General features: G+C 40.2%; 2 protein-coding genes across 4 annotated transcripts in view; one reads left to right on the forward strand and one right to left on the reverse strand.

The window, feature by feature from the left end:
• On the reverse strand, window positions 1-13,520 carry LOC136239518 (uncharacterized). 2 transcript variants are annotated; one of them, XM_066030260.1, is made up of 11 exons: window positions 13,403-13,520; window positions 6,041-6,156; window positions 5,839-5,990; window positions 5,616-5,780; window positions 5,057-5,180; window positions 4,890-5,012; window positions 4,544-4,658; window positions 4,421-4,492; window positions 460-508; window positions 353-407; window positions 1-303 (listed from the first exon to the last, which is right to left on the reverse strand). In XM_066030260.1, exons 2-11 carry the CDS (start codon window positions 6,127-6,129, stop codon window positions 180-182), a joined length of 1,068 nt encoding a protein of 355 aa, XP_065886332.1. In that variant the 5' UTR covers window positions 6,130-6,156; window positions 13,403-13,520; the 3' UTR covers window positions 1-179. The 2 variants fall into 2 exon arrangements, with proteins under 2 accessions (XP_065886332.1, XP_065886331.1); XM_066030259.1 differs by lacking the exon at window positions 13,403-13,520 and adding an exon at window positions 10,524-10,759.
• The window catches only part of LOC136239517 (protocadherin Fat 1-like), a 17,954-nt gene continuing 3,434 nt past the window's right edge, over window positions 13,213-27,732 (forward strand). The window contains exons 1-2 of one of the 2 annotated variants that reach the window (XM_066030258.1): window positions 13,213-13,297; window positions 13,364-27,543. In XM_066030258.1, coding sequence (XP_065886330.1) covers window positions 13,696-27,543 — 13,848 coding nt within the window. In that variant the 5' untranslated portion in view covers window positions 13,213-13,297; window positions 13,364-13,695. The other variant, XM_066030257.1, reaches the window with a different exon arrangement.

The following is a 27,732-nucleotide window of genomic DNA, read 5'->3' on the forward strand; positions in this document are numbered from 1 at the left end:
TACACCTGAAGTAAACATTGATAACAATTTCAAGAGGGACTAATGCAACACAGCACACAGGGAGAAAATTCCTAGGAAAGTTCAACATAGCTACATCAAAAAAATAAAAATAATAAGATAGCTACTTTAAACAATTGTTGTGTGAGCTTTCACTGATCCTACACATGCAGCTCCACTCATCATGTTTGGATATGGTTCTTGATCACACCGGCCAATTTCTTAGCAGCCACTCTCAGAACATCAGGCTGGTAAAATGAGAAACAAAGACGAAAACAATTCTTAAAGTTTTCATTGGCTGAAAACCTGTAAAGAACATGTCATACTGACTAACAAATACACACCACAAACGTACTTGGTCCCAACATGAAACTTGATGTTGTGTTCTTTTTTACACTCATCCAAGATACCTACAATGTTCAAGGTAACGTTGTACTATACTAAATAAATAGACTACGTTACCTTTAGCTTCTATCTCATCTGGGAGACTCACCCAAACATAATATCCACCCTGCAGATAACACACATTGTCATTACTATAAATAACAATATCATATTATGCAGGGGAACTCCCTACTACATTCTAAGATTGATTGTAATCATCACTTCAGCAGCAAAATAATTCGTTCTTTTTTCTTTCACACACTTTTCACACTAATAAAATTCCTTTGTATTCAACATACTAAAAGGAGGAAACCAAAGGGAAATTCAGATACTAACTCCATTATGGTGTGAAGGTGGAAGGGTTACAAAAATTATTCTGATTATTAATTATTCTAGTCTCTTAGCACACCAAATTTTAATTACCTCACACGAGTGATCATCATGTTATAAGTGAAATCACAAAGCCTATCATGTGCCAATTATCAGCATGAGGTACATATTATTGACATCCTGTACTTCAGTGATTGACCAATTATCAACAAACTGCAAATTCATGAATACTTATCCCTCTGGTGGCTTATAGACCGTACTCCAAATGACGTCACACGAGTTTTCTACTTGGGGGATTCTTATATTTTCGAGTATTATTACCAATAGCGATCGAGATTTCGAAGATTGATATAGAGGCTAACAAACTAGATATCGAGGCGAAATTACCAGGTTTGGTTATTACAGCAAAGAAACAATAGTTTTTCTTCTAAACTTTGAAAACCAGCTGAAAATTTCTAACCTGGCATTAAAGAATAGATTTTATACCCTTATAACTGTACCTGCTAGGTTTAGGTCAATATCTTCTTCCAGGATTGAATAGCGATTTGAATCTTATTAAGCCCCATTGAAACTCTCACTCGAAAATGTTATAATACCCCAAATAGCCGCAGCCATTTTATTTCGTGACGTCATTTGGAATACGGTCTATTGGTTCTTCGTGAAATTTCTGTGGGGTATACAGTCCTTGGAAACCATGAAGTTTTGTAAAATAATTTTGTATTGGAAACCAGTATGCTTTTGTGTCTAACCTAAGAACAGCTGGCCTCATCTTCGTAAACTTCTGCGAAACGGACTTAAGTCAGCATACCCTGATAATATGTGACCCGGTGGAAGAGGCTCACACTAGAATCATTACTCTGCTGGATAAGGCTTGTGTTGGTGTGGGTAATGTAGCTTGTAGAGCACTTTAGGATCAATAATTACTGAATAAAAACAATTGTATGAAACGTTTTAGAGGGTACAACAGCCCACAGTATTTACTGGGTAGCTTTTATATGTTCCGTAGTCTATATATTTTACAAGTGCCAATATTTGGTACCTGCCGATAATTGGCAACTTACGCTAGGTGGTATAAAAGTAACTTATAAAAGCGAAACATTAATAATGCAGTAGCATACTGTCTTAAACAACTCTGCTATAAGCCTGACAGATGGTTTTGATGTCTACTTTTGTTATTAAAGTGTGACTATGTTCCAATAGCATGTTTGTTACAAGTTGTACATAACTCCACAGCTTAATCTAATTGCCTTTACACTTACTTCAGGTGTGCTATATTAAAAGGTGGTCACTCACAATACAAAACATGCCTTTGACTTTTGTAGCACCATTTGCAAAATTGATGAAATACACCAGCTATGCATATATCTCAGGAATTGCTGGGGTGCCAGTCACCAACTTGGCACATAGACTGCACAATTAAACTGAGAGTTAAAACTGGTCCCCATTTGAGCTCAGAGCTGCATATACATGAAAATTAATCATACAGTACAATAGTACTGTATAGTAGGGGCGACGAAGGTGTAGGCGTGGTCCACAAAAATAAATCAAGCCAAAATCATCTTCGCAAATTCTTCACGGTCACTTGACAGTATTGGTCAGGTATAATCAAGCCCAAACATGTCTTCAAAACGACCCGAAACATTTTCGACTATGTGCTACGAATTTTTAAAAAAATTATTTTTGCGAATTTTCTACTGCCTGCCTGCCTGCCTGCCTGCCTGCCTGCCTGCCTGCCTGCCTGCCTGCCTGCCTGCCTGCCTGCCTGCCTGCCTGCCTGCCTGCCTGCCTGCCTGCCTGCCTGCCTGCCTGCCTGCCTGCCTGCCTGCCTGCCTGCCTGCCTGCCTGCCTGCCTGCCTGCCTGCCTGCCTGCCTGCCTGCCTGCCTGCCTGCCTGCCTGCCTGCCTGCCTGCCTGCCTGCCTGCCTGCCTGCCTGCCTGCCTGCCTGCCTGCCTGCCTGCCTGCCTGCCTGCCTGCCTGCCTGCCTGCCTGCCTGCCTGCCTGCCTGCCTGCCTGCCTGCCTGCCTGCCTGCCTGCCTGCCTGCCTGCCTGCCTGATGCGTTCAGTCAAGCATAGCGGAAAATTGGCTACAGCTACAACCTTACTTCTTTCACGAAAATGCTTAGAATTTCATGGAAATGAAACCTTTAGTATTTTAAATATCCTACAATGTATGCACTATTGTCTTACTGATTTTCCTTGATCCTTCTTTATCGTGGCCATCGTTCATCAGTAGGGCTTCTATAATCATACTGGTACATTACGCAGTAATATATTGGAATACACGTGTTATCGCACCAAACTTTTAGAATATGTTTGACATTTGGTTTATATGGGACCTATCGTACGTCGTCGACAAAATACACGCGTAAGACATCTTGTTTAGTAATAGTGTGTTTGTTGTTAGCAAAATTAAGCGGATAGGTTTAACTGCTTGCATTTCTAAACGCATTTCTTTGCGACTAACACATTCTTCGCTATTACAGTATTAGTCTTGCTAAATCCTGTTGTTACATAATTGTGTGTGAAAAAATACAATTGAAGGGTTTTATTGTCATTATTGGTTTGTGCTTTTTCTGAGGTAATATTCAGAGCGATAATGCCTTCAAAGGAAACGGCATGGAGGAATAGAAGGAAAAGTAAAAATAAGACCTATTATGAAGCTCACAAAGATGACATACTCTTAAATAAAAGGAAAACTACAGCAGTGAAGACAGATCACAGCGCCATCTTGATGAATATTACAAACATGTGACAGGTTCACGTATGAAATCCGCTGAAAGCACCAAAGCATCATATGACAAAGATGTGGAGAAATCTCGTAAAAATACAGCTGACTATTCTAGAGCATGCTACTATAAACATTTAGAAAAATCCCGGAAAGACACAGCTGAACACTCTAAAACATGGACGTGTTACTACACGTCATAGTGTAGCCCTGCTTCTTTCGCGAGCCACACCCACTTACGTAAATTACTGCCTGTAGACATGTGGTAGCCACGCCCATTCATCAATCTGTAGGTATGCACAAATCCACGTACATCGTTGTCTGCAGGCTTTTGTAGAGCCATGCCCACTGATCAGTTGTTATTGTATGAGTCATAATCTAGTACAATAGTGCTGTGATTAACTCTTAAAATATTGCGATTGGTTTTGTGAAAAGCAGGCTATCTAGTGGTCATGAGCTTGCAAAAAAACTTCACAAATAAGTATAAGAAAAAATTAGGAATTTTAAATTAGAGTAGGAACAGTGTATAGTGCTACAATAAAAAGTACTGAAACAAGCTGGATCGGAGTAGTGCATAATGTCCAAATACTGTAAAACAATAAGAAGTGAATATCCCTACTGTGCTACACTCAATGCACAGTAGGGATATTCACTTCTTATTGTTTTACAGTATTTGGACATTACGTACTACTCCGATCCAGCTTGTTTCAGTACTTTTTATTGCAACACTATACACTGTCCCTACTCTAATTTAAAATTCCTAATTTTTCCTTATACTTGTTTATTAACGATAATGTTAATAAATAGCACACTGGTCCCGCTTCTTTGACAACACACTAATATATCTTGATCCATACGTATAAGTGTGTGTGTGTGTCTGTGTGGGTGTGTTGTATGCATGCTCATGCATGTAAAGTAGAGCATGAATGTGTAATGATAATGTATACCACTATATCTTTATTATTCTGTAAGCTTTCAACTAACCATCGGTTGAGACACTTGTACTTGTTTAGGTAGTTCTGTTGTTAAAACATCCACCAGTGCCTCACTCTGAGCCTAATGTAACACATACATGCATATTATACTGATATGTAAAGCAACTCTTACTCGCAAGGCAGCACGATACTCTTCCAAGATACTATCAACATATCCTAACGTGATGGCACTGGAGATCACGCAGGACATCACATGATTGAAGCAACCTCCGCTCACAGCAATCCCACTACACACCAGAACAGTATTGTAACATATGTAGTAAATGTTCTCTAACTTGACTGGATCTACAAACAGCATATTCCATGCAGATATGTTTATTGTGCAAAACTGACAAATCGCAGTTGCTTAGGCAACTTGGAAACTTTTTAAGTTACATCTCACATTAGAATGAAATACAAATTTTAAGTAAACAAAACTGAAGTGGTACAGTTGTAGTTCAATTCAGTTGCACACTCACCTATCTGTTATCAATTTCAGTATTTTGTAAGGAGCCTCTATCCAGCCTAGTCTTATTCCAGGAGAGAATATCTTAGAGAATGTACCATTGGACACAACGTTTGCTGCATAATCTGGATCAGACCTATACACTATATGTAATGACATCTTGTAACACCAGTGTAATACTTTGTGTCGTAGGAGTAGAGTCTTGCTGGTGGCTTGTCAGTAAAATGCAACAGGTTGTAGACATCATCACACACTATCAGTAGGTTGTGTCTCCTGGCTACCGCTATCACCTCCTTACAACGATCTATAGCAACAATGGTTCACAAAAAAATGGCCGCTCAAGGATAACCGTTTAGTAACTGCTAAGTGCAATTGATAATAAGTGTCTAAAAAATCCCCAAAACAAATAATGGGTTAAGATATTTTCACTAAACAGAGTCAAGGGAGTGAATTGACTCTAGTACGAAATGCATTGTCAATCACATCCAACCTGCCCCAACAGTATAGACAATAGCTACAAATAGATGAGAATCACTAAGTATCAGTACAAAGGCTCATAAACTTTAGCAGTGACAGTGGAGTACCGATACCTGTTGACCTTTCAATAGAACCAGTTTAAAGGTGATCAAAGTTACTGGATGTTCTATTAGAAAGCTTCAATAAATCTTAACACTATACGATGTTTTTACAAACGTAGAAGTCAATATTGACTCAACATGCACATCACAGTAATGCTTACCAGGGCTCAGACATTTTCCAGTTGGATTATGAAATGTTGGGATCAGGTACATCATTCCTCTGTATGGCTTTGTCTCAGTTAGTGGACGAGTAGCAGGTTTAGCATTATGTGAGGTGACAGTCTCTTCCAGAGCTGATGGTATTATACCTTCTGGATCTGTAGGAACTACACAAGAAATTTTATCTATACTGTATAACAAGCAGAAAATGTGTCCTGCTCTTACCACCTACAACGTTGAAATTGCACGTTTTAAATATTTTAAACGCAATAAAATAAGAAGGATCTTCAACATAGACAGTATCCCCAGCCTCAAAGAAAACAGCAGACAGCACATTAATCCCATGTGTTGCTCCAGCAGTAACAAATAGTTCATCACTGCAAAAGAAGAGTACTTTTGTAAAAAACAACACTTCCATACAACTAACGATAAGACATCTGCTTGATATCGTCTTGACAGGAAGTCAGCCAAAGTACTCCTGGTGCTGTCTAGGCCATTTTCTGGACCATACAACATTAGTGAACTTAAGTCTTGTGACTGCTTCTACACAAATAGGTGAAAAGTAGAAGTAAAAAGATACACTACAACAAGAATGAAATACCGTAGAGTCTGGTTGTTAGGCGCATCTGCTTAACAAAACTTCGCAAAAAAAATTTATATGTTAAGCGCATGTGTCTAAAAAAACCTCGTCATAAGCGTTCATTAACTCTCTTTGGATGGTACAATTTGCAATCACCATGTGTACTAATATTTGGAGTCCAGTTCCTGTGCAACTCCTTCATGTAGAGCATGAATTCCATGCTGCAGAAGACCGTTTAGCTTGGTAAGCATAGTGAAATTCACATTACTATAGGCCATGCATCACACGAAACTTCAAGCCTCACGCGATTGACAAACTTCTAGCACTTGTGCACTCATCCACATGTGCTTATCAAGTACATGAAATCAATATGCCCTTAATAAATAATAATGAGTTTAATATATTTGTGCACTTAACAACCAGACTCTACAGAAGGGATCCATGAAATAAAAGTATTAAAACAAGAGATGTGATGACATTACAATATGTGAGGAAATCCTTCCATATAAAAGTATGACCGTTCTATTAGAGAATTGTACATGGCTGTTATATTATGGTGACTGCTTTATTAGAGTATTTCAATATCACTGGTCTTAAGTGGAGGCATCCCATTCGATAGATCATTAAAGCGCATGGTAGTCGTACCTCATTTTCAGTAGTGTTGTAAGTGTAGCTATCTACTCCTTTTTATAGTAGTATAAGAGCTTCAAATATATTTTGTGATGTCTACCTACAAGTCATTTTTATGATACCTTAACCCTGCTGATTGTGGTCAGCCTTATGATCTAGTATTTTGATGTAACCTTTTGATCAGCCTGTTGATCCAGCCTTTAGTCTTTTGATATAGCCTTCTGATTGTGGTCACTGTTTGAGATCAGGCTCCTCTGTGAAAGCTTATTCCACTGTGCTAAACATTTCTACAACTTTTAGTAGTAGCATTTTGGGGATATCATTTCTTTGAAGAGTTCCTACTATACCATACCACTATAATATTGACAATCTATATGGATCATTTTGGGACAATACTGCAAGCAAAAGTAACATTCATATGAACTGGAGCTATCACATAGAAATAGGTGGGAATAGAAGACATATGGCACTTGTGTACTTCAGATAGTACTCTATGTCTACAGTACAGTGCTACTAATGGCACCTGTGTAGATGCCTTGATATACAATCGGGATACTTCTAAAGTAAGTCTACGTGATTATAACCCACTAAAAGAATTTCAATACTCTAATAGAACATTTGTTCACCATTGAAGGTTCCACATTGTTAAGTATACATACAATTGTAAGTGTATAGAAATTTGAGTAGGGATCAATAAAAAAGGCAATGAAACAAGGGAGATCATCTACACCTGCAGCTATACACTACAGCCAGTCAATAGTATAGCCACAACTAAAGTAGAGATTAAATGCCCACTCTTTAGCTGCAAGTGTAGATGACTTGTTTCATTGCTTTTTACTTCTATGATCCCTACTCAAAATTTCTATACTATGTTGTTTACAAAGAAAAGAATGGCACCAGATACAATTGCACTCCGACTATCAATTACCAAAATGCAATGTGGCCATTCCGCTACATTTTCAACTATGTCCCACCTGTTATACAGAGTTAAAATCCAAGAACAGTATGAGAAGCATCTCTACAATCAGCCCAGTTACTACAAAAATTACAACTGAACGGGCACTGTGACTATCAATTAAAAATTAACCATTCCGCTTCAGTTTCAGCTACGTTCCATCCACTATACAGTGTTACAAACAAAGAACAGTATGAGAAGTGCCTCTGCAATGAATCCAGGTACGCTACAAAAAAATAAAGCACTGAAACCATATCCACGTTACCGCACCTACGCAGTAGTGGAGAAAGAAATGGGACACAAAGGATGACAAAGGTCAGTCCACGATGCATACATTGTGGCTGCTGCAGATGACGAAAAGGCGTCAGCTGAAGTGGCATCGAACAGTGTATAAATCAAGTCTGTAGCCTTAACAACAGTCAAGTTATACTTGGCTGAAGGCACCTAATAGATATATAAAATTTCATTAAAAATTGTTTGAAGGGGTTGGATGGGTTTTTAACCAATACTGCCAAGCTGTCATGAAGAAAACGTGAGGCTGGTTTTTGGATGATAATTTTCGGCAGGAAACCCCAAACCTCCTACCGATTCAAAGTTATTAAGTGTGTTTTCATTTGTGGATTAAACAAATCAACATGCACAGCTTATAATTGACTATAGGAGCTCTTTCTGATGGAAATCAATCTATCACACAATAGACACAATTGAGTGTTCTCACATGACCAAACAAGACCATAATATAGCTTTCACAATGTCCAAAGACTCTTTTAGACATTACATCATGCCATATAGACAGAAGAGAAATATCTCAAGTCACTTATGTACATTAAATAAACATTGTTTTTAAAGGCAACAAACATAACGCTGAACCAAAACTAATATCTTCAGAATGGGTGTAACAACTATGTTTATGTATAAAGTTGAGTATATTTACTGTAGTGAAGCCATTAACAACCATGGAGGATCATATGACATTACGCCACCAGGTTTAGACAAGATAACACTTATCCGTAACTTTGTCACATAATTACTATACAACGTCTGCAAGCAGCAGTCTAAGCAGCCAGGACAGAACATCAGCTTTAGACAATTCTCTGCCACTAAACACTACTACATGACAATTCTCTGCCACTAAACACTACTACATGTATACCAGGTGAAAACTGCATGTAAATTTGGCTGCAATCAACTCCAACATAACGAAAAATTTAAATTAACCATGTGACTTACTTGTGTGCTATTATAATTGTATCCTCATAACTATTTCATTACAACACAAAAGAAGTTTTTTTCATGTGCACACAAACTTGTGGTATGCTTTACCAGTGAGTGATAAGGAATAAATTTGGACTCACTTGACCATCTAATCTACTTTTGGCATATAAATAATCAAACACCCTGTAGATGCACATGGCCTGACTGCTTTTATCCACCATGGCACTTCCATCAATCAGAAATTGTAAATACCTGTTTGTCTGGGCCAAGTCGTCATTGCTACTGTATTTTTCCACCAACAAGGTGATGAAATGGCCAGACATCTTAAGCACGGATTTTAGTCATCTGAACCAGTGGAACAGAAAACAAGATAATTAACACCTTACTCAAGAGGCACATGAAATTAATCAAACACCCACAACCCAGTATGAGTGCACTGGTTACTTGGCCCAGACTCAAAAACAGACCAAGGAAAACCAATCCAGCATATGCGAGACTAAACGTCGATATTGGAGCCTTTATGTTTAAGGCTGAAGTGGCATAATGTGATGTGTATTGCTTCATAAAATTTTATGGTCTTTAAATGTGAAATTGTGGGGTAGTGCTAAAAGCCGGAACGGAATGGAACGGGGCGCGCGCGCCAAGTTAATAAATCGTTTTTGCAGATTGTACACCGTTTCTTACCATTACATAGTGACTAGAGTTAGTTTTCTTCTACTTGTAGGCATGCTAGAAAGAGGCATGCTTAAACAGAATTTGATGGATTGGTAAGAGCACAACATGCCACGTGGCAGGCATTAAATAGAAACTCTGAGAGCGCGATTTCTAACAAGCATATAAGTAGAAGGAAATGAACTCTAGCACAATTCTAGTCACTGTGTGGCAGTTGGAAACGATGCAAAATCCGTCTGTAACAATTTTTCTACATGGCTCGTGCCCCAATTGGTTTCGTTCCGTTCCGGCTTTTAGCACTACCCAAAATTGTGATGTAAGTTATTACTCCACAATAATTAGCTAGGTGGCTCTGCTTCAAAGTACAAAGTCAACAAAATCAACATGCATTACTGTTTGTTTAACTTAACATTTACAACCTAGTTTACAAGTCATGGTGAAATCATTCTTTTTGTCTTCAGGATGACAGCATCAGCCAAGCAGCTTTTCAGCTGTGCCATGGTCATACAATAAACACTATCATCCCGGCTCTACAGCTGGGTGGCTGGAGCAATGGGAGTGAAGTTTCTTGCTCAAGGAAACAACAGTAGTACAAAGTCCCATCCTAGGCATTGAACATAGGTTAGGAATGTGCTCATAAAAGGCACCCTCTGTGCTAAAGTATCCATAACATCTCTACTGGACATTTACTAGATCTTACGACATTTAAACATGGTAGAAATCAACTGATTTGCACACACCAGACAATAAGCGCCATGTGAAATACTTTTAGAGCAAATTCACCTTGTCAGAAACCACGTATCGACGATGCTACGTCTACTGGGAACCCAACGTGTAAAGTCTACTACAATTACTTACCACACAATGAGAAGATGCGTCGGTGAATAGTTGAGCCGTCTTGTCTACCACTGGACAGCACGGATAACCCAAACCCAAATCAGTTTCGTCTGGATTAGGTAACCCATTCGCACACTGCAGTCGCTGCGCCATCACAAGGACTATTTTGCTGAACTTTTCGTGCACACACTTGTCAGTGCTTACCGGTATTATATCAGCGCACGTGAGTGTCTTTGCTGCCTGGGGGCAACTATTTTAATCTGCACTCACCCATGCCGGCACACACTAGTGACATTACACGTACACTGCACTACACTCTCTACTCAAAAGTGAGTTCAGAATAACACACTTTCAACCCAGGTTCAACCCAGTTTCTGTTCTCACAAGCAATCATCAGATGATGGTATTCATTAGGTGATAATTGTCTTATAAGCACTTTATGTATTCACCAAAAACTGCAACTCGCTTCAAACCTCTAGGTTGAACCCTACTGCTTTGTAGGATTGAGCTCGCTTATGATATTTTATGACTTCAAGGTTCAACCCGGGTTAAGAAGCCCATATGAACGTGTTAACCGGGCTGAATGTGGCTGGTTTAAAGTGACCATATGGAAAGGGTGTGTGTGCATGAATCCTGTGACGTTTGCAAATCCTCAACAGGAGAAGAAGCCTGACTTGCAAAGAGTGGTGACAAACTCTGTCAACTTAATGCCCAGGGGTTCATCCATTAGGGGACCCTTAGTGTTGAGCACACACACACACACACACACACACACACACACACACACACACACACACACACACACACACACACACACACACACACACACACACACACACACACACACACACACACGTACTGTGCATACCCATTCAGGGATGAATATGCATTCGTGGGAATTTCATCACCAATTCATCCATGCACATACACCAAGAATCATGCTATATATGTATACTATAATGATGTAATATCCGTCATGACTTGAAAGGTATCAACACTCTTTTAATGGAATTACCATATTTAGTTTCCCATGCCTTTAGATCAGACTGTGTATGCTGTGGTGTAATGATGTGGTTAACAGTCAAGTGATAAATGGTCAATTTGGCTAGTGTTGACAACAACACTAACATCATTACTCCCTTGACATGACAACATGACAGAAAAACATGATGTTTTTAAATGGCTTGAACATGAAAATTACCTGAGGGATTATATATCAGTAAAACATTTCATGATGTTACTTCACCTCATTTAGTCATTCATACATGAATATCAGTTTTGACATATATATCTTACTATAAGGCTTCACATGTTTTTCACATGTATGTATGTCTATGTAATTTGTGTATCTACAAACAACTTGTTACCAACATAGGCAACTATCTCTTTGTGGCTATACACAACATCCTAGGTGTCACATTACTATAGTCTCGCACAGCCAGACCGCTTTTTCTTTTGTATTGGGTCAGGTCCCTACCCAATACAAAAGAAGAAAATGCAGTCTGGCTGTGTGAGACTAACATTAGGTAGCTACAGATTATGTTGTTGGATTATGACATTACAGAGCAACAGCTAACATGTAATGTTTTGGAGTTGTGTCAAAATTCTGATTCCGTGTATTTTCAGGATATCCTGGGACAGCATTTATGATAGTTTCAGGAAAGAGTGGGTCCAGAAATATGTATGCATGGGGGCTATTTTAAGATCCATCAACCTGCTGGATGCTAGCTTTACTCAACATGTACGCATAGTAACTATCAGTGGTCTGCATGCAAAAGGCCAGAAAACAAATGTCAGCTATTTTTAAAAATTCAATATTCCCAGGGTTTCAAGCAACATGCACTTTTCAATGACAGTATAAGGCATAGCTACGCTTCTGTTTTTAGTTTCTGATGCAGCACACAGGTGATACTCTGTGATGAACATAAACTTTCTTGCTTGTAGGTTGCAACACATAATTTCTCAATTGCATGTATCCAACCCCCACCACTGTGCTTATTGTCCCACTTCCCATATAATGTTTTAGTCTATTAGCTGTGTAGTTAATTTTTCATTAATAAGTTTAACATCAATTCATGCACATTACAATTTGCAGTTTCATCTTATTGGTAGCTATATGTCAACAGATTAATACCACTTCTGCTTGGCTTCCCACTTCACTGTGTAGCTAATAAAGAACATAATCCCTGCTCAGTGAATTTATGTGTTAAAAAGTATTCCTGCTATTTGCATGAATGACTTTAAAAATTATCACCCCAAAGAGTCTACCACTGTAAAGTACTGTTGCATGGTTTCACCTTAAATTTGCAACTCAATGGCTTTCCCACAAGATTGCATTCCTCACTAAGAAACACTGAAAGGGATGCTAGCCACGGAGTCACAAAATTAACAGTAGCGTACTTAAAAAAAAAATCTGGCTATGATGTTACATGAGGCTAATTCATATGCAATGCATAGCCGGGATATTATACTGCATATCTGTGTAGCCTCCTTACCCATGGCTCAGTAAAGAACGAAGGAAGAATAACTTGGTAAAGGCAATCAAAAGTAGCTAGCTACTAGCTACGTACCTTACAATGTGAATATGTAAAGTTTTTAATAGCATGTACTCCATGGGTATCCCACTACAATCTCTCTTTAGCCTAATTATAATATTTATAAATCACACATGGTATTTCCACAATATTTAATTTTCAAATTTGCTCAAAACCCCGCCCCATTGCAGTTTCACCATTGTCGTAGTGATCCGCTGGAAGATTATGAGAGAAAGACAGTGCTTCGCAGTCAGATAGCAGGTAAAATAATGATTGTCTTAAGACGTTGTGATTTATCGTTAGTGACTTGTTTCGTAATATTACAAGTGTTAAGAGTATGCCACGCAAGTGTTGTTGTGAACTTACAAGGCAGTGTTAGTACAGGGAGCACCATCCATCAATTTGACAGTTCGTCATCTAGTTCATATGAATTAATTCACTCAACACAAGACTGTCCAGAGGACACGTTTTCATTAACCTCCAACGGGTCGCTAAGGACCCGCAGGAGTTTGTCAACACCGGATGCGTACTGCGTCAATGGGTCCTTAGTGGCATCTTATCGTTGTGTGGTGTTAGAAACTACTAGTGGCCAAGCACCACAAAGACTCTGCATCACTATCAATGTCTCGCCAAGTTACAGTATTGGTGATTTTTCCTTTATGAAGCCATCATACAGTGGATATTTATTAGAAGAACAAAACAATTCTGTTGTTTTAGGGCTAAGTGAGTTCTATGCTTTATCCACAATCCTGGGACCAATTTCATCCCTTCAGTATCGCATAACACCTAACAACCGTTTTGACATTGTAACCGAAATTGTAGCTTGCTATGCATACCCTACAATAGTATCCAGGGTAGCATTAGACAGGGAAGAGACTGTGTTGTATTCCATGACAGTGGAGGCCTTTTTTGGTGAGGATTTGTTACAAAATGTTTCTGCAGAAGTAAGGATTCAGGTACTTGACCTGAATGACAATATTCCTTCGTTTGTTGACAGTATTGATCAAGTGTTATCCATCAGTGAATTAGCCTTGTTAGGAACACAAGTTGTACAAGTGTCTGCTATTGATCAAGATGCTGGTACAAATGCAGCAATTTCATATAGTCTGCAAACCCCTATGAATTCTTTTGTGTGTAATCCTATTAGTGGTGCTGTCAGCTTATTGACTCCTTTGGATCATGAGTCAAGTGGGATGCATACTTTGACTATCGTGGCTAGAGATTCTGGGATGCCATCTCTTTCCTCTGAAATCAATATCACCATTAATGTTGTTGATAGAAATGAAATGGTCCCATTTATAATACTTCCAAGTATGCCAGTAATTTTAACCAGCCGCGAAGCATCTATAAGCATTTCTATTGTCGATTCAGATTCTAGTAATGTTAGTTTGTCAATGTCAGGAAGATATTCAGAGATTTTTATGCTGCGACTATTATCACCGTTCATGTTTGAATTGATGCTAAGAGACGACATGTTATTTAATCCTGGGATTGTACAATTGATTCTTACAGCTGTAGACAATGGGGAGCCACAATTGACATCCACTGCCACACTTACCATCCATTTACCTAGTACTGAAAATCAACTAAGTCTCTGCTCTGCATTCCTTTCATGGGAAGTGGTTGAAGGAATTCCAGTTGGCAGTAATGTGGGAACAGCTAGTTCATCATGTGAGGGAGAGACATACAGAATAGTTAGTGGTAACACACCTTTATGGTTCAGCATTAGCTCATCAAGTGGTGAAGTGACCACAAGAGATGTAGTTGACTATGAGACCCACACAAAGTTTAATATGACAGTTGAGGTCATGTTGAATGGAATGACAACCCTTATTATTGTATTAATTGATGTTATAGACGTTAACGATAATTCACCTCAGTTTACATCCAGTCTCATGACTGTCACAGTGTCAGAAGCATTCCTGTCTAATGATAGTGTGTTTGTTTTTTCTGCAACTGACAATGATGGTGACTGCAATGGAGTTGTCCGTTACCATCTTCAATTTTCTGAACCTGATGTATTCTATCTCGACCCTCGCACTGGAATACTTTATCCCATTAATGACACAGCTCTGGACTTTGAACGGTTTCAGACAGCAAGAGTGCTAGTGCGTGCTGTTGATCAACCATTGGAGTATCCACGATGGGCTGAGACTTTGCTTCAAGTAGAGATCACTGACGCCAATGATCATGCACCAGTCATGACACCTGTTGACTGTCCTTGTTGGGTAGAAGAAGAAGTGGACACAAGGCAAGAGTGTCCGCCAGTCACTGCCACAGATGCAGATATGCTTCAGTCTAGTAGCATTCAGTTTTCTATCCAAGATGGAAATGATCGTGGATATTTTAACATTAATCCAAACACTGGAGTGGTTTATACACAAGGAGCTGTGGATCACGAATTGCAAAGTGAGTATGTATTATCTATTGTAGCTAGTGATGACACTCATCAGTCACTACCTGTAAACTTAACAATAATTGTTACTGATATCAATGATTCCCCTCCTACTTACCCTGCTCCTATAGACATTAGTGTCCCTGAAAACTTACCAATTGGGCGAGTGGTAGCTTCATTAGCTGCTGTTCATCTTGATGCTGGCTATAATGCTCTTACTAGGTATGACTTTGCTGGAGGGACTAGTAATAACGTGCGGAACACGTTTCAGCTTGATCCGTCCTCAGGAGAACTCCTACTGAGGGCTCCTCTTTCAAGCAGCAGTAGCCGATATACTTTCACTGTGATAGCTACTGACCGTGTGCAGTCCAGTCAAACTAATGATGTTTCTGTTGTCATCAATGTTGTATCATCTCCTAATGAATCCCCATTTTTTATCTTACCTGAAGAGCATCGCACCTTGTCAGAAAACTTTCCAGTTGGAGCTAATGTATTCCAAGCAATGGCTCTTGACCCTAACGGGAACACCATCACTTATAGTATTGTACCCTCCCAAACTCAGTTTGACATTAATGGGAACAATGGCATGATCACATTGGCATCTTCTTTGGGCTCTTCTAATAGTAACTATAACCTGATGGTAGTTGCCACTGATAATGGCTCACCGTCTCTTTCAGCAACCATGCTACTTCGCATTTCAGTCTACAGTTCCAGTGTAGTGTTGAATTCCATTACATACACCCATCCAGTGAGTACAACATATTGCCATTACAATGCTTCTCTGAGTGAGGAAGCTGCTGGAGGCAGTACTGCGTTGGTGCTACCTTCCAACCGACAATTTTCCATTCTAGAGGATGAGTTTTCAGAAGCCTTCATCATTAGTAATACTTTTCTTCGTGTTCAGGATGGATTTATTGAAATATTTAACCGTACCGCTCGTAAATCTATTCCACTGTTTTTGAGAGCTACATATGGCAGTAACAATTTTGAAAGGTGTTCTGTAACTGTAAATATTCTTGATATCAATAATAATCCACCACAATTTTTGCAATCATCGTCAGTTGTAGAAATTTATCGCAACACACCAGTGGGGGCCAATATATACCAAGCCATAGCTACTGATAAAGATGAAGGAAATTTTGCCATCACCCAATATTCTCTTACTTTGCAAACTGACTTTTTTGCTATAAATGAAGCCACTGGATATATAAACATTACACGATCACTGACTATGTTACCAAGTACCCAAGTAATACTGCCGATTAGAGCAACTGATGCTCAAGCAAGTTCAGTGTTTAGTAGTGGGTTTTTGACGGTAGTCATTTTGCCTATTAGCAATAGTGCTCCAGGGTTCACTGGGAGTACTTCGTCATTTTCAGTGTCAGAAGCAAACCCCATTGGTTTTACTATTGGTACCCTGTCAGTGAGTGACTCCGATTCAGGAGTATACGGTAGATGGAGATTTTGCATTGCTGCTGGTGATCCTGATCGTTTCTTCAGAGCACAACTGAGTGGCAATGTTGGAGAATTAAGGGTTAATAAGGTACTGGATAGAGAGGGCTTGACCCTACCCTCTCACCTGCTGACTGTAGTGGCGTATGATCAGAGCCCCAATCCAAGATCATCTTCCCGTGATATAACTGTGAGTGTCACTGGTGTCAATGATGAGCATCCTGCTTTTTCTGCATCAAGTTATACTGTGTCTGTATTGGAAGATGTAACAACTGGCACAGAGGTACTTACTGTTACAGCTGTGGATCGTGATGCAGGGACTGCTGGTCAGATAACTTACTCCTTGTATTCCTTAGTCGGTGCCAATAATTCATTTACTATTAGTTCATCAGGTGTGATTTCTACTGATATTCGTTTAGATCGTGAGAGGACTGCAGTTTACCACTTAGTGGTGACTGCTACTGATCGTGGCACAGTCACACAACTTTCCGGATCCACTACTGTTACAGTTGAAGTTGTGGACAAGAACGATGCTGTTCCATCTTTTCTGCCAAGTGTTCCAGTATCTAGAACAGTCAGTGAGAATATGCCTGTTGGCAGCACTGTTATACAGCTAGCAGCACAAGACAGTGATGCTGGTCTGAACGGAGAAGTGTTTTATTCTATGCAGACTGCAAATGTTGTTCCTTTTGTGTTGGATGCCACCACTGGTGTTATTAGTGTGTCTCGGCCACTGGACTTTGAGACTTTTCCCTCTGGAGGCTACCAGCTGCAGTTGAGAGTGTTTGACAGAGGATCTCCTTCACTATCTTCCAACCTTTTGCAATTTGCACTTCTCATTGGAAATCACAACGAACTTCCACCACAGTTTGACAACACTTCTTATTCCTTTAGTGTATCAGAATCAGCCAGTACTGGAGTCCCTTTGTTTAGTGTCTCAGCTTTTGACTCTGATCAAAACAACAGACAAGTGGAGTATTCCTTACTAGAGCGTCAAGTTTCAAGTAGTAAGTTTGAGATTGATTCCAATACTGGTGTTGTCCGTTTGTTAAGATCTCTTGACAGAAATGCATTTCCTTTTCATGAACTGGAGGTCAGAGCCAGTGACATGGGCAGTCCACAGCTGACATCCATCGTTCCTGTCCATGTTGATGTCACTGCAACATCAGTTCCTGGCTCTCGTTTTTCAACTACATATGACTTAGAAGTACTGGATAATATCCCAGTAAATTCATCGGTCTTGTGGCTACATGCTGTTGGCTATGATCCTGATAACCTTGGTACAGTCACTTACACTATTACTGCTGGTGATACTAATACTTGGGGCATAGTGGGAACAACTGGGGTACTATATTTGAAGTTGCCCCTCAATCATTCAATGACTTCAGAGTATGTATTGACTGTGCTTGCTAGTAGAACAGGGGCAATATCGGCTGGGGTTACTACTGTCACCATTACAGTCCTTAAAGCTGTTGTAGACCGGTTACCACCATTGTTTGATCCGCCTATTCCTCCTGTTATCCACGTCACAAATGACACTTCACCTGGCATGCCATTTGCTGTCATACATGCTATTGGCACTGAGCCTTTGTTGTATGGCATTGATGGCGGAACAGGGTTCGGTGTGTTTGCTTTGGATGAATCAACTGGGGAGCTATCAACTCGGCTTCATGCATTATCGGTGCTTCCTAATCCAGCATATGTCCTGACCATCACTGTACTTGATGCTGGTGGGCTACTATCAATGGAGGAGGCTGTAGTAGATGTGTCAGGCATCAACCATCATCCTTGGTTTACATCTGCAGTACATCAGTCAACAGTTACTGAATCCATTTCTAACATAGTAGTTGCCTGTATTGTGGCTGTGGACAATGACTCGGGTCCCAATGGCAGTGTCCACTACAATATTACCAGGGGTAATATAGCTAACCAGTTTACAATAGATACAAGCACTGGTGAAGTTACTGTTACATCTCTTGACTACGAGATTACAGCAGAAATCCGACTACTAATCCAAGCAACTGACGAGGGTTCTCTTAGTGCAAACACACTTTTGATTTTGACTGTTGAAGACAACAATGATCGTAGGCCACAGGTACAACTTACCGGTGTAATGAGTGTCAATATTTTTGAGAGTTCTCCTATTGGCCGAGTGATAATGAAGGTGTTTGTTGTAGATCAGGATAGTCCTAGTAATAGAGAGGTGGAGTTTATGGGTAGTATCACCACTCCTGTTGCTGTGAATACCACTAGTGGTGAGGTTACTGTAACTGCTGCAACCTTAAGTGCTGATCAGTCTTATTTACTTCAAATAACAGCAAACAACCTAGCCCAGCCTCAGCTACCTTCAGCCAACACTTTAACATTATCAATTAATGTAGTAAGACCAATGCCTGATAGTGTGTTGGCATTCCTTCCACCTACAGACACCGTCAATGTTGCTGAGAATACTCCTGTGGCAGATGTCATATACACTGTTACTGTCACAGGCAGTACACTGGTGATGTATCGTTTGCTAGTGGATTTTACGGAGTTTGCTGTCCAGCCTAACTCGGGGAGCGTGTATGTTGCAGCTCCACTCGACAGAGAAAGACAACCCTCGTACCAACTACGTATCGAAGCATGGGATGGTCAAAGTACTAGCACTTTCACCCTCAATGTAGTGATTAGTGATGTCAATGATAACAGTCCCAAGTTTAATGAGAGTATATACCAGTTTGCTGTAAGTGAGTCAGTTAGTATTGGCCATAGTGTTGGTGTTATTGGAGCTACAGACTTAGACAATGATAGCATTACATATTCCATTGTGCAAGGAAGAATTCCTCTTAGTGCAACCCTGTTTGATGTCCTCCCTACAGGGCATGTCACTACAACTCAGTCACTGGATAGAGAGTTGCTAGCTGAGCATGAATTAGTTGTGGAGGCCAGTGATGGGAATAGTTTTGATAGAGCATTGATTGTGATTACTGTCCGTGATGATAATGATTTTCCACCCACATTTGGTAGGAGCTCATACACGATAGCTGTTCCCGAAGACACTGCGGTTGAAAGCACTCTGTTAGCAGTAAGTGCATTTGATTTTGATTTAGATTCTGAAATTTCATTCCAATCAAATGCTTCAGAGCTATTCAACATAGACGCATCTACTGGAGAAGTGACTCTAACTACTTCTCTAGATTATGAGAATTCACCTCGTCATTTCTTTTATGTTACAGCTGACGATTCATCACTTCAATCCACAGCCATGGTGACCATAATAGTGAATGATGTACCGGATACTTCTCCTCAGCTGTGTGATGTACCTAGCACTGTTAATATCAGGGAGAACACTGCTGCCTTCACTCCAATAGTCACCATTAATATCTGTGATGGAGAAAGACCAGTAGTGTTTAACATTACTTCTGGAAATGATTTGGGACATTTCATCATACAGCCACTGTCTGGTATTGTTTCTACAACTGTGGTAATGGACAGAGAGACTATTGAAAACTACGAACTGGTGATAACTGTTATATCTATGGCGGGAGGTCTACCTGTTGATGTGCGTTTATCAGTTGTTGTAGAAGATGAAAACGATAACTCCCCACAGTTAAGTTTGTCTTCTACCACTATAGACATCCCAGAGAATTCTACAAGGTTTTCTATACTGTCTACCCTCAGTATTGCTGATCCAGATGATGGAAATAATGGGAGTATTTCTACCATAGAAATATTTGATTTTGTAGCCTCACAATATTTTGCAATTGACTCTGATGGACGCTTAACATTGCGTATGCTATTGGATAGGGAAAACCTCTTTGGCTCCTTACAATTTGACATATACATATATGACTCTGGCATACCACCTCTTGTAGGAAGATACACACTGGCTATTAATGTAGTTGATTCCAATGAACCTCCAGTACTCTCCAGTGCTAGCTACATTGTGTTTCTTGCTGCTCCTGTGCAGGTGGGGTCTAGAGTTCTCTACGTCAGAGCATTTGATACTGATGATGGTGATTATGCCTTCTTTCAGTATTCAGTGTCAGGTGGAAACGGTTCAGATTATTTCAGAGTTGACCCACAATCTGGAAGAATTTTTGTGGTGGATAATTTCTTGGTGGAACCGTTGTATCATATTGTAGTGGCAGCTACTGATCATGGTGGCTTGCAGGAAACATCTGATGTCTTCATACATGTGCAGGATTGTCCAGATAGTACCTTGCTATTTCAGCAAGCCTTGTACACCATACCTGTATTAGAGAATGCTCCCCAAAACACTCTACTCCTTTCTCCTACATTGCTTAATACTAGAACTGGAAGTGCTGTAAATTTTAATCTATCACTTTCGAATAGCAGGTTTACGGTGAATTCATCATCTGGAAGTCTGTCATTGACTAGAAATCTTGATCGTGAGACACAACCTTTTCATCAACTAGTAATACAGGCCTTTGACATTGCCACAGATAGACTTGCTATTGGTTATGTCAACGTGACACTAACTGACATCAATGACAACAATCCAGTTTTTATTAACACTCCTTATATAGCATTCGTGGAGGATAATATCACAGTTGGGGACCCTGTGATACGTGTCAGTGCTACTGACCCAGATACTGGTCTCAATGCTGCAATAGAATATTCACTACTGGGAAACACACATGGAGTGTTCTCTATCCAACCTGCCACTGGAGAGATACACACAATTGGCTTGTTAAGTGAAGCAACACTTACCTCTCCTGTTAATCTCACTGTCCAAGCTCAGGATATGGGAGCAGAGCCTCGGTCTGCTCACACAGAGGTTACCATTCATGTAGTAGATTCAAATGCTCCACAGTTCTCCTCGTCTTTATACATGGCAATAGTGTCAGAAAATGCAACACTGGGAAGATTAGTTACAACTGTGTCAGCCGTATCACGTAGCAGTGATGGTACAGTAACTTACAGTATTGAGAATGGAGATGACTTGTCACAGTTTAATGTTGGTTTTCACTCTGGTGAAGTCAGGGTTAGCTCATTCCTGGACTATGAGATGGTACAGAGATATCAATTGCAGTTGCAGGCGCGAGACTCAAGTGTATCACTCACAACCACTGCATTACTAAATATACAAGTTACTGATGCTAATGATAATCCACCAGTGTTCATGCAGCCCATATATTCAGTCAGTGTACTAGAAAATGCTACTGTTAACAGAATGCTTACACAAGTTAGTGCAACTGATATGGATTCTGGAGTCAACCAAGATATCCGCTATCAACTAGGTAATAATTCCTATCCCGGAGTATTTCATATTGACCAAAACACTGGTTGGGTTTCTCTTGCTGGTACTCTTGATCGAGAATTGACGTGTCCCTTTCTTGATCGTGATCAAATGTGCATCTATGATTTTCCTGCCTTAGCAATTGATGGAGGAACTCCTGCACTAACTGGATCAACATTGATCAGGGTAGCAGTCGGTAACATCAATGATAATCACCCTCAGTTTACAGAAGACATCTACAGTGCCTCTGTCAGGGAAGATGCTACAGCTGGAACATTTGTGCGGTTTGTAACTGCAGTTGATGCAGACGGGGATGAAGTAGAGTACTCTCTAACAAGCAGCAGTGATGGACGCTTCATTGTAGAAGCCAATTCAGGACAGATAACTCTAATCTCTGCCATCACCGATACTGATCCTATAGAGTTTTTGCTAAACGTGTCTGCCTGTGATGGATTGTTATGTGGCTTTGCTGAAGTAGTTGTGAGTGTGATGGACATCAATGATCATGATCCTGTCTTCAGTAGTGCCATCTATGAAACCAGTGTGTCCGAAGATATCCCTATTATTACAGGTCTTGTGTTAACCGTGCTAGCTACAGATGATGATAGAGGGAGTAATGCAGATGTCTCTTATAGCATTCAAAGTAGCTTTGCTACCATTTTCACCATTGGTGCTACATCAGGACAAATCACTACCTCAGCACGTTTGGATCGTGAAACAAGATCATCTTATGAATTTTTAGTATTTGCAGTAGATGGAGGGGGTCGTAGTGGACAGGCAGCTGTCATATTGACGGTCAGTGATGTAAACGACATCACCCCACAATTCACTGAGTCCTCATATTCAATTACTATACCTAACAGCTTGTCTGTTAACACTGCCTTTCTCCAAGTAAGTGCTCAAGACAATGATATTGGAGAAAATGGTACACTACTATATGGTGTTATGTTACAAAATGGAGTGGATCCTAGTACCTTTGAGTTTCGTGTTGATCCATCTTCTGGTCAGGTTATTGTACGTATAAGCCTCACTGGTGGTGAGAGGATGGTGCAGTTTTTTGTAACAGTAAGAGATCAAGGGAGTCCTCCATTAATAGGTGATCCTGTTTCAGTAATAGTGACTATTTTAGACACAAGTGATTCACCTCCTGACTTCTCTCAGACCTTCTATAACGTTTCCATATCAGAGAATTTACCCAGCAACAGCTTTGTAGTGAAAATTAATGCAACTGCTAACCACACGATAGTTTTTAGTTTGCTAGATACTGCGAATTCCAATCGATTCCGCATGAATTCTGTAAGTGGTAATATTACAACGACAGAGCAACTGAATCGAGAAGCACAGGATACTTACTTACTTCGTGTGAGGGCCACTGCACTTGCTGGAATAAACCAGCTACACAGCTTTGTGGATGTCACTGTTCATGTCTCTGATGTAAATGAAGAACCAGAATTTACTGAAATATTATTTGTGTTTAACATCTTAGAGAATTCTCCCCTGCACACTGCAGTCTCAGGCTCAAGTGGTAACAGTGTTTCTGGTCAAGATGGAGACTTGGGAAACAATGCTACCATCAGATATCAGTTGATACCAGGGGCAAATCCTGCTCCATTCTATATTGATTCAATAAGTGGAGTGTTACACAGTAACGGATCTCTTGATCGAGAAACATTAGATAATTATTTGTTGAATGCATTCCTTGTTGATTTGGGTACACCACCTTTACGATCTCTGGATCAAGCAAGAATAGTTGTACAAATTAACGATGAAAATGATTCTCCCCCAGTGTTTCCTGACACTGCTTACCAAGTTGAATTATTGGAAAATGTGACTGTCAACAATGAGGTGATAACTGTCGCTGCAACTGATGAAGATTTACCCATCAATGCTGATATTACATACTCTCTTGGTGGAAATCATCCATTTACGATTGATAGCTCTTCAGGACTTGTTCGTGTGACATTACCACTTGATCGTGAAAGTGTGGACCAATATCAACTGAGCATTGTAGCATCAGATGGAGCCAATGTTGGCAACACATCACTTATAGTGACTGTGTTAGATGTTAATGATGAAGAACCTGTATTCAACTCAACACAATATGCCTTCACTACTGCTGAAAATTATCCAATCAATCAAGCGTTCATCCAGGTCATAGCAACAGATGCAGATCTTGGAGGAGATGATCTGATTGAGTACAGCTTAGTACTGGGACAGCACAGTGATAGGTTTGCTATCAATCCTTCCACTGGTCAAATATCATTTGTAGTTGTACCAAATTATGAGGAGTTTCCTGTAATGGAAGTGAGGATTAGGGCCAGTGATCCAGGAGGGCTTGAAGGACTTACAAGACTAGTGGTTACCATCCTTGACATAAATGACAACTCTCCAGTGTTCACCAACAGCAGCTATTCTGGTTCTGTACGAGAAGGTTCCATGACGGGCACCGGTGTTTTACGTGTGTCAGCTACAGATGAGGACAGTTTTGATAATGCACAAGTGTTTTATACACTGTATGGAGATCCTAGCTTTGAGGTGGAGAACAATACTGGAATCCTGTATACCACTGTTGTTTTAGACAGAGAGGTGCAGCTATTGTTTGTCCTTACTATAGAGGCAAGAGATATGGGTACACCAAGTTTAGCCACTAATGTCACTGTAAGAGTTGAAGTATCTGATATCAATGACAACGCTCCAGAGTTCTCACAAAATGTATTTCAAGTAGAGGTATCAGAGGCAATGCCAATTGGCTCTTCAATATTTGAATTAACAGCAACAGATAGGGACGGAGGAGTAAATGCTCTTGTAAGTTACCAACTTCTACCAGGGAACAACTCAGAACATTTTACTGTAGACATTGGTACAGGCATGCTACGAGTAGCCACAGCTTTTGGTAATGGCTTAGACTATGAACAAAGAACAAGCTACTACATCACAGCTCAGTCCTTTGATGGTGGCTTCCCTGTAATGATGGACACTGCTGCCATCAACATCACTGTCACAGATGCTAATGATAATGACCCAGAGTTTACACAGCCACTTTACACAACGGAAGTAGCAGAAAATATCACTAGGTTACAAGTCATAGTAACTGTTACTGCTACAGACAGTGACTCAGGGATGAACTCACTTATAGAATATTCCATTAGTGAAGAAACCAGTGTACCAGAGATTGGAATTAATCATTCCACAGGAGATATTTTTGTAATGACAAATTTAAATTTTGAAGTTCGTCCATCATATGAATTAACTGTGTCAGCCAGTGATATGGGACAAGTACGTAGAACAAGCACAACCGTCGTGTCTATCACAGTAACCGATATCAATGATAATCCTCCCCACTTTATTCCATCTAATGCCACCAGCAGCATCCGAGAACACTCGCTAGAAGTGCAAACTGTTTTAGTTCTTGTGACAGAAGATGCTGATTTGGTTACTAATGTTGATGATATTAGGTATAATATTGTGGCTGGTAATGAAGGTAACTGGTTTTCACTTCATCCTATTACTGGTGTACTACAGTCCAGTGTTGTGTTTGATCGAGAAGAACAAGCTAGTTACGTGTTAACAATCACTGCCGAAGACAATGGATCTCCTTCTCTCACAGGCACAACTTACGTTACTATTGAAATTGAAGATATCAATGACTCAGGACCATCTAATGCACAAACCAATGTGTTTATTTATCGTTATGAGGACAACACCTTCCCTCAGGTACTGGGCAGAGTTTATATTGATGACCCAGATGTTACCAATGAATTCACGTACACAGTACTGAGTGGAGATAGTGACATCTTCCCCATTAACAGTAATGGAATGATATTCTATCCTGACAGTTCACCTGCTGCTGGGATTTATACCATTTCAGTTCAAGTTCGTGACACCTCAACAGGCGCAGCAACCTCCACAGTCAGAATAGTTGTAGTAGATGTAGAAGATGGCTTACTAGAAGAGGCTGTGTCTGTGCAGTTGGTGAATATTGATGCTGTCACATTTGCTCACCAGAGTTATGTTAAGTTTCAGCAAGCAGTTGCTACACGATTGGAGACAGAAGCAAACATGGTACACATATTTGGTCTTCAGTCGTCAGTGAATAGGCCACGTTGGCTAGATGTACAAATAGCTGTCCAATCCTCATCTGATAGCTCCTTCATCAAAAAAGAAACAGTGGAACATTTTCTACACAAGTTTAGAGGAGAGATCATGCAAGAAACAGGTGTAGAAGTTTTTACAGAAAGTGCTGATTTGTGTGCTAGTGAACCATGTGGTGATCGTGGTGAGTGTTCCAACAATTTTGTATTTACACCAGATAATTTGTTGGTCAGTGGAATGTCAGTCATATTGGTAGGGGTGCATCGTACACATCAGTATCAATGTGACTGCCTTCCCGGTTATTCTGGAGACACCTGTGAAGATGGCATGTTTGATTTCTGTTATGTCAACCCTTGTCCCGAAATTGCCAACTGTTCCAATGTTGTTGATGGATATGAATGTTTGTGTCCACCCGGTACAATGCTAAGTGATAATACTTGTAGAGCTGTAGACTGTGAGTTGTTGACTTGTATGAATGGAGGAGTGTGCACTGCCACCAGATCTGGTTTGCAGTGCTCCTGCCCACTTTCATTTACTGGTAGTAGTTGTGAAATACGACTTGATATTCCTGACACGTGTGCAGATGACAAGCCATGCCAGCGTGGCAACTGCACGTTCAGTTATGCAGGATTTACTTGTACTTGTCCTAGTGGGTTTACTGGTGAGGACTGTGGCAGATCCACCACTACCAATAATGGCGGTTGCTTCCAGAATCCCTGCCTGCATGGTGCCACCTGTAACCCATTAGGAAATGATGGCAGTTTTACTTGTGCGTGTCCTTCTGGTTACACTGGCAGAAATTGTGAAGTGTTCCTTTTTGTTATGGAGGATGGAGAAGACCCTATAATGTCACCTGTTTGCCAGGATACCTCCTGTACCGATGATGAGCAGTGTATTGTTAGAGGTGATACACTGTTGTGTGCTACTGATGATTGTGACTCGTCTTCTTGTCTGAATGGTGGCACTTGTTTTCCACAATATCCTGGCATCCACTGCTTCTGTCTTCCCGGCTTTGATGGTCCCAGATGTGAGGAGACTCAAATTAGTTTTAGTGGTAGTTCTTCTTTTGCTGTCTTCCCATCTATGTTAGAACAAGCGTTGAATGGCAGGATACACTTTGAATTTGTTACTATGAACATTAATGGTCTGTTACTGTACTCTGGTCGGTTTGATGATCAGTATCTTGATGTGTTGATCCTACAACTGGTCGATGGTGTACTACAGTTGACCTTGTCATATGGTGGGGAGGTTACCTCACTGTCTTCATCTACTACTGGACTGAATGATGGTCAATGGCACTTCATTGATGTCTACTACAATACAACAGTGAGTGTGCAGTGTGTGTGTGCGTGTGCATGTGTTGGAATGGCGGCATGTGAGTTTTGGAATGGATACATGTATGCACACATTCCTCATGTATACCACCGCTGGATGGCACCTTTCAGAAAGACATTAATAAGCAATTTGTTAATGACTTAAAAGTGACCACAAGCCACACATTTAGACATTTAGAGG

The sequence above is a fragment of the Dysidea avara genome, chromosome 11 (assembly GCF_963678975.1).
Source record: "Dysidea avara chromosome 11, odDysAvar1.4, whole genome shotgun sequence".
Classification (NCBI taxonomy): domain Eukaryota; kingdom Metazoa; phylum Porifera; class Demospongiae; order Dictyoceratida; family Dysideidae; genus Dysidea; species Dysidea avara.

Bases quoted from the DNA above. Each gene is read 5' to 3' on its own strand.
- LOC136239518 (XM_066030259.1), bottom strand. From the start codon at position 10,655: ATGGCGCAGCGACTGCAGTGTGCGAATGGGTTACCTAATCCAGACGAA. The intron at 4,659-4,889 runs GTGAGTGTGCAA...TCTGGTGTGTAG, and splicing joins CTGAAATTGATAACAGATAG to TGGGATTGCTGTGAGCGGAG. The intron at 304-352 runs GTACGTTTGTGG...TGTTCTTTACAG, and splicing joins AAGTTTCATGTTGGGACCAA to GTTTTCAGCCAATGAAAACT.